The sequence below is a fragment of the Bufo bufo genome, chromosome 4 (genome assembly GCF_905171765.1).
Source record: "Bufo bufo chromosome 4, aBufBuf1.1, whole genome shotgun sequence".
Classification (NCBI taxonomy): Eukaryota; Metazoa; Chordata; class Amphibia; order Anura; family Bufonidae; genus Bufo; species Bufo bufo.
In genome coordinates, this window is record NC_053392.1 from 333092929 (window position 1) to 333104822 (window position 11894).

The 11894-nt window shown below is 37.3% G+C and overlaps 1 protein-coding gene across 3 annotated transcripts in view; it reads left to right on the plus strand.

Annotated features, from left to right (window-relative positions):
• The window catches only part of CRYBG1 (crystallin beta-gamma domain containing 1), a 349280-nt gene extending 338614 nt beyond the window's left edge, over positions 1–10666 (plus strand). For all 3 annotated transcript variants that reach the window (XM_040428824.1, XM_040428823.1, XM_040428825.1), the window contains 4 exons: positions 1735–1858; positions 2275–2433; positions 9070–9232; positions 9378–10666. In XM_040428824.1, coding sequence (XP_040284758.1) covers positions 1735–1858; positions 2275–2433; positions 9070–9232; positions 9378–9466 — 535 coding nt within the window. In that variant the 3' untranslated portion in view covers positions 9467–10666. The remainder of the gene's footprint in view (positions 1–1734; positions 1859–2274; positions 2434–9069; positions 9233–9377) is intronic.
• The last annotated feature ends 1228 nt before the right edge of the window (positions 10667–11894 follow it).

Below are 11894 nucleotides of genomic sequence, written 5' to 3' on the forward strand. Positions count from 1 at the left end.
TCCCGCTGAAAAATAGTCTGTGTATAGCCCGAAACCTCAAGCAGGCTTCAGTAGCTATTAGTGGAATATACCAATACAGGCCACTAGGCGGCAGCACTGTATTATGTTGAAAATGGAGTGTTCAGTGATCACCCCCTTTTCCCCAAAAGCAAAATAAAAATACTTAATCAATAAAAAAAAATATACATCATGGGCATCGCCGTGTGCGAAAACTCCCATACTATTAAAATATAACAATATTATTCCCATAAAGCGAATGGCAGAAAAAAATTGACAATTCTCAATTTTTTGTCACTTCAATTCCCCACATTTTTTTTATAAAAAGTGATCTAAAAGTCACTTGAATGGTATCGCCCCGCAAAAAAATGAGCCCTCACATAGCTCTGTATGCATAACTGGGGAGTGAAAAACTGAAAATAGCCCAGTCCTCTCAGGGTTAATAAATGGCCTTCAATAACACATCTCCACATGCTCTCCTACTCTTTTAGAGTCCCCAAAAACAAACTCAGAAGGTTTTTCTAATCATGGGTGATTTTTATTTGGGCTTTCAGAGGTTATATATGAAAAACCACTATCTATCTATATACATTCTGGCTAATAAACAATAGCCAGAATTAAAAGTATTCTGGATTTGAAAAGGAACATCAGCTACAGCAGGCTCCACACTGGATTTGCATGCGCTGAGATGCACAACTACTGTATTTTTTGGACTATAACATGCACCAGCCCATAAGACGCATCCACAAGTAGAAGCATAAAAATACTAAATACAATTTTTATGTGATGTACCGTTGATATGGTATGGACACAGTATAAAAGCTAATGCCTTATAAATTGCAAGCCACAGTGCCCCATGACTATGCCAGTCTTAGTGCCTCTGACTGTGCCAGTCACAGTGCCTTTTTCAGTTGGTGCACAGCATGGGGGATGGCATGTCTGCAAAGGTCCTAGCAGGGCAAACACTGCACACATTTAAGGGCCCTTTACACAGCCCGAGAATCCGCCAGATAACCGCTAACGAGTGTTCATTGTGACGCTCGATAGCGATTATCTGGTGGTGTAAATGTGCCGCCAATTACCAAATGAACGAGTGAAATGCTTATACAAAGGGTAATAGATCATTTGCGCAGACACAAAAATTGTCGTTTGCTGGCAGCAGATCAAGTTGTATAAACGGCCTGTGCTGCTGGCAAACAAATAGTCAGTATGGGGATGAGCGATGGCATTAGCAATCAATCATCCCCATACTGTACAGGAGATCACTGCATGTAAATGCAGCAGTCTTCTCCACTGACCAGCAGGACAATCGCCTGCTGTATCATCCCGTCTAAAGGGACCTTTACTCTGCTGTGTGTACCAATGTGTGTATTATATGGACACTGTATAGTCACAGTTTGTAGAAATATGTGTGTAAGATGTGACAGTTCAGTGAGCAGATAACACACCGATTATGTACACAGAGCACAGTACAGAGCTATCAGATGCACCAGAATATTAGATGCACCAGAAGACAGCAGCACAAGATTGAGGAGAAAAAATAGTCCGAAAAAAAACAGTAATTTAAACAGAAAAGATACAGCTGAACAATGCAGCAACATAATCTGGCATCAGCAGACCCTAGCGGAGAGTAGCAGTGGAAAACAGTGCTATAAATATGAAACAAAAATGTTTTGCTTACATAGTTATTTAGGAAAATGTTGTACTTCATCTTAGCTGTGCTAATCCTGTTTTCAGATGGGTCTTTTATGAATATGAAAATTACAGAGGTAGACAACTGCTAATTTCACCAAGTAAGATTGCACAGTGGTCGCAGTTCTGCGGATGGAATAAAATTGGATCTCTGCGTCCAGTTCGACAGGTATTCTTATGCCATTTACTAAAACCTTCATTGTTCCCATTTATCTTCTGATGATGTTAGGTAATCTCTGTTGTTCCAGCCGCCTAGCAAATGTATCATACCTGCTGCATGCCGAAAAATAAGAGGCTGTCTTAAATATCCATTCTTAATTGATTCACTTGCTATTCAATTTACTTTTTATCTGTTGTCACTTATTGCAAGTGTTATTCATATACTTTTGAGGAAATCAAACTTTGCTTGGAAACATCCAACTTGATACTGGCCTACAATATGAAATGGATAATTCTAAAAACTACATATAGCTAAAAATCACTACAGTATAGATAAAGAAAAGCATATATAAAGTTCCTCAACTCTTAATGTTTACAGCACTATTTTAACTTTATACAGTAAAGGAAATGCACCTTTTATTTTAGAAACGACTGTACTTCAAGCTTCGGAATAAGGCCAGTGGAATGCTTATGTCAACCAATGGGACCCTGGATGATATCAAACTTCTAAGGATACAGGTCATGGAGGACACAGGAGCTGAAGATCAGATTTGGGTTTACCATAAAGGAGTCTTTAGATGTCGTGTAAGTTTTTTTTCTGGTTTGTTAGCATTTTATAGGTGGTTAGGTCAAGTTTTACTGGTCATTTTTTTTTATTTTACTAGTATCTAATGTGAAATGGGTCATTTTTACAGACAATATATGGTATGAATTTAGGGATTAGACAAGGCCCAGAAGCAAATGCATACCTCCTGTATATATTTTTTGCATATGCAAGTGCGTGTGTATGTATGTATATATATATATATATATTTTTTTATTTTTTTATTTTTTAGATTTGTATGTATTAATGATTTATCTTTAGGCTACTGGACAGTGGATGGAGCTGTGTAGTTCCGGCAAAGCAACTCCTGCAATCTTACAGATTGGGAGTCAATACTTATGTCCCAGGGAACCAACCCCTTTAAGTTGGCCTCAAAATTAGATAACTTCTGGACAGATAGTATCTAACCAGATTTATGACACATGTCTGATCACCCCATTTCAGTTCAAATTTAGTTACTCATATACAGAGCACTGTCTCTTCAACACAGGACGATTATCATGTAAAAAAAAAAAAAATTGTTATATCAAGAAAACTTTCCCAATCATTGTCTAGTGTAAAGTTGTGCAGCGATTGCACGATCAGTGAGAATTTGCTTGATAGCATTTGTCTGCATTATATCCCCTAATGTAGATAGATATCTGTTAGTCCTTAGCAAATGAGAAATGATGAAAGGAGGATAGGCTGGCAATTTCAACAGCAATAAAAATTACGAAAAAATTTATGATTATTGGTACATATGTATGCCTGTCTTTTAAACGTTAAACTTCACTATATTATTGACTGGCACTAGTTTTTACAAATTTATCTTCACGTATAAAAGGACACTTGGCAGCTTTTGCCATTATCAGTTGTTATTTCAGTATTGCCGTTAGGTCTTATGAATATTTTATAAAGTTTGCTGCACAGGTGAACCAAGGCTAACATTATGTATGCTTGGTTGTAATAACAATTTCACTGTTGGGATGCATTTGCCAAACACAAAAAAAAAGCTAAATTATAAAATAAATACCCAGCATGTTACCCAGCACTTTTGTTACCCAGCACTTTTTAGTCATTATCACCTTTATGCAATTTTGTATTGAAAGTGTAGTCTTTTGTAAAAATGCATAAATATTCAGGTTTGTGACTAAACATCTGACCCAAGCAAAGCCTGAGGAACACAAATCCTTCTAAAACTAAAAGAAAAAAGTTCAAGATGTGCAGAGTTCATAATTTGCCACTATTTACACCTTCATCCAAACCGAAGAGAACAAGCACGTCCATGATCCATGGTCCAGTAAACATTTGACTTGACAAATGGTCTGATTAGGGGCAACTGCTTGACTTCTCACTCCTTTAGTAGGAAGAAAAGACCTCATTCCAAATGGGACAATCAGAGGGCACACACACATACAGTACCTGGAAAGAGGTCTGATAACTTTAAGAAATGTCCCTGTGGAGAGCTGTCAGTAAGCGGCTGTGATCTTTTTCCTGATGTATTTAGCAGTTTCCCTCAGATACAGACACACAGAACTTGGTAGTAAAGCTGCTGCTCACTGACTTAGTGGTGCACCCTGAATATTACACCAAGAATGATGTGCCTGATATAATTGATTAAGATTCTGGGCTTTTATGTGAAATCAAGCTCTAGGACTTATATTCTAAACCTGGGAAGTATTTAAGGGGTTGCCCAGTTTCTTGTTGAAATTAGACAACCCCTTTAAGACTCATGACATATAAATTGACAGTAAAAGAATTAAAACTCGCTGTAATTGTAAGTAAATATTCATTTTATACATCTGGTGACCAAAAACTATCCTTACTTCGTCCTGCTGCTGCAGCTGCTGGGGTTTTTCCACAGTGTCTCCGACTGAAGTCTAGGACTGGATAAATATTGTACCTTTTCTGTGTTTCATTGATACAACCTGAGCAGCTGTATGAGCAGAATATAGCCAGGACATTTCCATTCACTGGCAGGGGCAGAGACCTAGAAAACAGTGTGATATTGAAACACAAATATCTTACTAAGTTGTATAACTTTTTTTGATATAATTAATACATTTTATTTACATGAGGCTGAGTTTACACTTCAGTTATTTGATCAGTTATTTCCATCAGTTAATTTGAGCCAAAACCCGGTGTGGGTGAAAAACACAGAACAGGTGCAAATCTTACCTTTATACATTATCTCTGTGTAGGCTTCACAACTGGTTTTGGCTCACAATCACTGATGGAAATAACTGATCAAATAACTGAAGTATGAACTCAGCCTAAGGGCTCATTCACACGAACGTGTGAAGCCCAAGCTATGGACCACAAATTGCGGTCTGCGATGCACGGGCACCGTCAGTGGGGCAAGCGCATGGGGATTGCAGACCTTCCATTCCGCAAAAAGAGCAAGTTCTATCTTTTTGCGGTGCAGAAGTACGGAACGGAACCCCAGAAAGCACTCTGTAGTGCTTCCGTAGTGTTCCGTTCCGTTCTTCTGTTCCGCACCGTTATGCAGGATTGAAATAAATGGGTCCGCATCCATGTTGCAGAATGGCCACGGAATGGTGCCCGTGTATTGCGGATCCGCAAATGCGGTCCGCAATACGGCAACAGGCATCACACGTTCGTGTGAACGAGCCCTAAGACTATAGAATTGTTTAAATGTTGGGCCGGTCCACTTGAAGCATAAAAATATCAACATAAAAATGCCATGTGGACCAGCTCAATGTTTCACCCCTTAAGGACCCGCTCTGTACATGTATGGCACTGGTGGACGTGACCTAAGGACCAGCTCCATACATGTACGGTAGGCTGATCAGGCGGGTGCAGGAGCTGCGCCCGATCAGCGGCAGGGGTCTGGCAGTCACAGATTTTCTGGACCCCTGCTGTATGCGCAGGCATCAGTGAAAACACTGATGTAGGCGCATTAACCCTTGCACTGCCGCGTTCAGCGCTGACCGCGGCACGTGCGGGATCCTGCCGGGTGCGGGGTGGCCATCGGGTCTCCGCACTGCTGTGACGGGGACCCGATGGCAGGGAAGGCAGCCTGATGGCCTTCCTTAGGCATCGTGGCTGCCTCCCATGACAGCCTGTGAGATCCAGCCCCCTGAATCTCACAGGCAGGAAGCTGTAAGTGTATTACAATGTGTAATACACTTACAGCAAATGCATTACAATACAGAAGTATTGTAATGCATTGTAAAGGGGATCAGACCCCCAAAAGTTGAAGTCCCAGAGTAGGACAAAAAATAAAGTGAAAAAGAAGTTAAAAAAAATAAAGTTTTACAAAAAAAAGCAAAAGTTTCAAGTAAAAAAAAAGCTTCCTTTTCCCAAAATAAAGTAAATATTTTTTTTTTTAAATATGGAAAAAAAGAAAAGTAGACATATTAGGTATCACCGCGTCCATATCACATGACCTAACCCCTCAGATGAACACCGTCCCAAAAATTTTTTGTTTGTCACTTACATTACTAAAAGTGCAACACCAAGCGATCAAAAAGGCGTATGCCCCCTAAAATAATACCAATCTAACCATCACCTCATCCTGCAAAAAATGAGCCCCTACCTAAGACAGTCGCCCAAAAAAAAAAAAAAAATATGGCTCTCAGACTATGAAAACATGATTTTTTTGTTTCAAAAATGCTTTTATTGTGTTAAATGTAAAATAAATTAAAATAAAATAGACATATTAGGTATCGCCGCATCCGTAACAACCTGCTCTATAGAAATACCACATGACCTAACCCCTCAGGTGAACACCGTAAAAATTATAAAATAAAAACGGTGTCAAAAAAGTAATTTTTTGTCACCTTACATCACAAAAAGTGATAGCAAGCGATCAAAAAGTCATATGGACCCCAAAATAGTGCCAATAAAACGGTCATCTCATCCCGCAAAAATGATACCCTACGCCTACCTAAGACAATCGCCCCAAAAAAAAAAAATATATGGCTCTCAGACTATGGTGACACTAAAACATGTTTTTTAATTTTTGTTTCAAAAATTATATTATTGTGTAAAACTTAAATATATAAAAAAATGTATACATATTAGGTATTGCCTTGTCCGTAAGGACCTGCTCTATAAAAATATCACAAGACCTAACCCCTCAGATGAACACCGTAAAAAAAAAATCAAATAAAAGCGGTGTCAAAAAAGCCATTTTTTATCACTTTACATCACAAAAAGTGTAATACCAAGCGATCAAAAAGTCATATACACCCTGAAATAGTACCAATTAAACCATCATCTCATACCGAAAAAGTGAGCCTCTACATAAGACAGTCACCCAGAAAATAAAAAAAACTATGGCTTTCAGAATATGGAGACACTAAAAAATCATTTAAAAAAAAAGCTTTATTATGTAAAACTGAAACAAACATCCAAAAAATTCATATTTGGTATTGTCGCATCCGTAACAACCTGCTCTATAAAAAATACCACATGATCTAACCTGTCAGATGAATGTTGTAAATAATAAAAACTGTGCCAAAACAGCTATTTTTTGTTACCTTGCCTCAAAAAAAAAAAGTGTAATATAGAGCAACCAAAAATCATATTCATAATTTTCATAATCATAATTTTTTTGGAGTTTCTACTCTAGGGGTGCATCAGGGGGTCTTCAAATGTGACATGGCAACTTAAAATTATTCCAGTGAAATTTGTTACTGGAAAAAATTGATTAAAGTGGAAAATCTGCCAAAAAAGTGAAATTCTGAAACTTCATCTACATTTCCCTTTAATTTTTGTGGAACACCTAAAGGGTTACCAAAGTTTGCAATATCAGTTTTGAATACCTTGAGGTGTGTATTTTCCAAAATGGGGTCACTTTTTTGAGTTTCTACTCTAGGGGTGCATCAGGGGGTCCTCAAATGTGACATGGCAACTTAAAATTATCCCAGTGAAATCTGCCATCCAAAGACCATATGGCATTTCTTTTCTTCTGTGCCCTGCCGTGTGCCCGTACAGCAGTTTACGACCACATATGGGGTGTTTCTGTAAACTACAGAATCAGGGAAATAAATATTAAGTTTTGTTTGGCTGTTATCCCTTTGTTACTAGAAAAAATTGATTAAAATGGAAAATCTGCCAAAAAAGTGAAATTCGGAAATTTCATCTAAATTTTCTTTCAATTCTTGTGGAACACCTAAAGGGTTAAGAAAGTTTACAAAATCAGTTTTGAATACATTGAGGGGTGTAGTTTCTAAAATGGGGCCATTTATGGGTGGTTTCTATTATGTAAGCCTCACAAAGTGACTTCAGACCTGAACTGGTCCTTAAAAAGTGGGTTTTGGAAATTTTCTGAAAAATTTCAAGATTTGCTTCTAAACTTCTAAGCCCCCCAAAAAATTGCATTTACAAAATGATACAAACATGAAGTAGACATATGGGGAGTGTAAAGTAATAACTATTTTAGGAGGTATCACTATCTGTTTTAAAAGCAGAGAAATTGAAATTTTGAAAATTGTGAATGTTTCAAAAATTTTGGTAAATTTGATATTTTTTTTATAAATAAAAATGAAATATTTTGACTCAAAAATATACCACTGTCATGAAGTAAACTATGTGACGAGAAAACAATCTCAGAATGGCTTGGATAAGTAAAAATGTTTTAAAGTTATCTCCACATAAAGTGACACATGTCAGATTTGCAAAAAATGGCCTGGTCCTTAATGTGAATAATGGCAGGGTCCTGAAGGGGTTAAAGACATTGGAGTTCTGTAGTGTTGTGTAAATTACTCGTATAAGGTATGCAGGAGCAAAATGTATATGAAACATAAATATAAAATAAACGACTACAAAAATAAATAAATACATAGAACAAAAGGATGCCAAAACTAACTACACCTGTAGCTCCACCCAACTACTCCAGAGTATACACCCTTTGTATAAAAATGACCATAAAAGAAATGGGGGTCAAAACTTAAAGGGAGTCTATCACAAGAATTTCACAGGTAAACCAGGTACAGTGCCTTGTACAGCTAATGCATCTGAATAGAATGATACATTTAACTTAGCGATCTGTTGCTTCATTCTGTATAAACATTTTTTAATCCATATGCAAGTTAAGTGCACTGAAGGAGGGCCTAAGCCAATGTGTGCACAGTTGTTCCTCCTGCTTCCTCTGTCAGCCCCTCTGTCTCCTTGATTGACAAGGCCACACAAGATGACTGTGCAGGAACCTGCCTCTGCAAGTCAAGAAGAAGAGTAGAGGCTGGCAGAGGAAGCAGGAGGAGCAAGGGTCCACAGAGTAGCTTGGGATCAACCTCGGCGCGCTAAACTGCTCATTTGCATATGCATTAACAGTACTTTTTCTCCAGAACTAAACTAAGTAAAATGTACCATTGCATTCCGCTTAGCTAGCCCTACAAGGCATTGTGCCTGGTTTAACAGCAAATTTCTGGTGACAGATTCCTTCTAAATATGTATTCTAGTGCCATGGTGTGCTATTAAAAAATATTTGAAAAAATGTAAAAAAAAAAAAAGATACCTAATTGTTTTATTTAATATATTAGCCACAATATAGCAAAAACATAAAAAATCTGAGTATAAAAATGACATAAAATAACCGAGCTGGATCATAGGGCAAAATGTATGATTATACGTCTGGGCTTGACTGATAACATTCTTCTTTCAACCCAAAGATCGCTGAAGACTGCAGCCTGGCTATTGCTGGAACTGTTATAACTACCGGGAGCAAGCTTGGCCTGAGCCTTGAACAGAGTGGAGCAAGCATGCTGTGGAATGTCAGCCCGGATGGCAGGATCTATTCTCGCTCCAAGCCCAACTTTGTCTTAGACATCAAGGGTAAGCTGAATTGGTTGGGGATATATAGCTTCTTTATGCACCGCCCTGCATGTGAGCTGATGATATTGCCCAAACAAGCAGCTGACAAAGGTTGGGAAACTGTGCTGTAAGACTTCTCTAATATTCAAATGTTTTTCTCTTGTAGGTGGCAGCCAATATGATCAGCAACACATTGTTCTGAATCATGTTACAGAGGGCAAGCTTAGCCAGCTTTGGGAAATATGTGTGCTATAACCAGGCACCACTGTGGACTAGAGGCCAGGATATTATGGCACTCAATGCTTTTTGGTGCTATGCACTCTGCACTGCTACTAGGAGTCCTGTATCCTGCATAAAATAATGTTTACTACCCAAGTACAGACATGGGTGTGCCCTGGTTCCTATGTGGAAATTCGTTCAGGATGTTTTCTGATCCCCTGGATTTGAGTTTTAAAACTTGAAGCATGTGTAACGACCAGATGAATTTCATGTGAACCTTTAGCTCATCCCCAATTATTGGGGTCAACATGTGGAAGCAAACCTACAAGAGACTAATTGGTAGCGACTGTATACCAGAACAGATACTTCACCATGGAAATGTTATCATCTCAAGGATCTGAACTGTTTTTATTAGTAGACACTAAAGTGACCGTGTTCAAAGGCCTACATGTCAAGGGTGTTATCAAAACCTAAGAGTATTCAAAAGCCCTGCAGGTTGTATAATTCAGAACATAATTCATAGGAGGCTTCATTCCATATGTATTATCCTTTATTCAGCCAGGCTTTTCTTTCTATAAATCCATTTTAATGTGTGTCCTTACATGGGATCTATTATTTAGAACATGTGATACTTTGGATTCTGCCATTTGTCTTAATTTAGAGCATCTTGTCTAAGGTAGAATAGAATACATATGGAAATATATCTGCATTGTTACCCCCATGAGTTTAGCAGTATGTCTTTATAGTAATAGCACTGCTTGCAGATTATGGATATTCACAGTCAGGATTCCTGGACAGTGTTTTTTTTTTACTGTTCAACAGATACTATGTTGTAAATGACAGTCTCTCCTAATATGCACACATTATAGCTGCACTTTCAATTGGTATATTGGTGTTATAGGATTTTCCCTCTGGAAGCAAGAAAGTAAATTGGTTCCTCACTAGGCCATATTGTTCTTTATGCCAGCACTGACATGAACTCGGCACCTTAGGTAGATTTTCACTGGAATTATAAAGTCTTCTTTTAGAATATTTAAGTCAATCTAAGCAGTTCTATTGAAACCGTATGTGCCTTATCAATTTTACATTGTTTGAACCAAAATGTCTTTTAGTAGGGAAAAATAGAAGGGGTTCCATGTAAATCTTGTTTCTGTACGTTTCCTTACATTTGGTGTTTTTTTTTTTTTTTACAAATGCAACATTTTGAAAAATAAATAAGACAAATATAATTTTAAAGTTGTATTTATTTCATTATTTAAATATAAAATAGTCTATGTTTGAGAAATATATTATGTTTCACTAAAACGGTTATGGGTTTTTCAAAGTAAAAAAAAAAGAAAAGTAAAATCCACTAGTAGATTTTGTGATACTGCGCCCCATGGATGGGGCCAGAGCTGTAGAATCAAATTACATTATACATCTATAGTAGTGAAATACTTATTCTTGCATGAATAGATTTACTATATAAAAGAGAAAAACACAGATAACACTTTGTCATTAACCCTTTCAGTACAGAGCCACTTTTCACCTTAAATCCCAGGCCAATTTTTGCTAATCTGACATGTCACTTTATGTGGTAATAACTTAGAATGGCTTTCCAGAGATTGTTTTCTCGTGACAAATTGTACTTCATGACAGTGGTAAATTTGAGTCTATATATTTCACTTTTATTTATAAAATAATCAAAAATTCACCCAAAATTTGAAAGAATTCACAATTTTCTAAATTTGAATTTCTCTACTTTTAAGACTGATAGTAATACCTCCTAGAATAGTTAACAATCAACATTCCCCATATGTCTGCTTTATGTTGGCATAATGTTGTAAATGTCATTTTATTTTTTTAGGACTTTCGAAGGCTTCGAATTTTAGAAGCACTTTTTCAAATTTTCAACAAAATTTCCAAAACCATTTTTTAAAGCACCAATTCAGTTATAAAGTGATTTTGATGGGCTTATCTAATGGAAACCACCCATAAATGACCTCATTTTAGAAACTACACCCCTCAGATTATTCAAAACTGATGTTACAAACTTTATTAATCCTTGAGGTGTTCCACAAAAATGAAAGGAAAATGGAGGTGAAATTTCAAAATTTCACTTTTTTGGTAGATTTTTTTTTGTTAATGAATTTTTTCTTGCAACACAGCAAGGGTTAACAGCAAAATAAACCTCAATATACATTACTCTGATTCTGCAGTTTACAGAAATACCCCATATGTGGTGGTAAACTGCTCTTTGGGCATGTGACAGTGGTTAGAAGGAAAGGAGCGCCATATGGATTTTAGAGGCAGATTTTGCTAGAATGGTTTTTAGGCACTATTTTGTATTTGAATAGACCTTGAGGTACCCCTACAGTGGAAACCCTCAAAAAGTGACCCCATTTTGGAAACTACACCCTTAACCGCTTGCCGTCACACTAACACCGAAAGGCGTGAGTGCGGCGGCTCTCTCAGGTCTTGATGA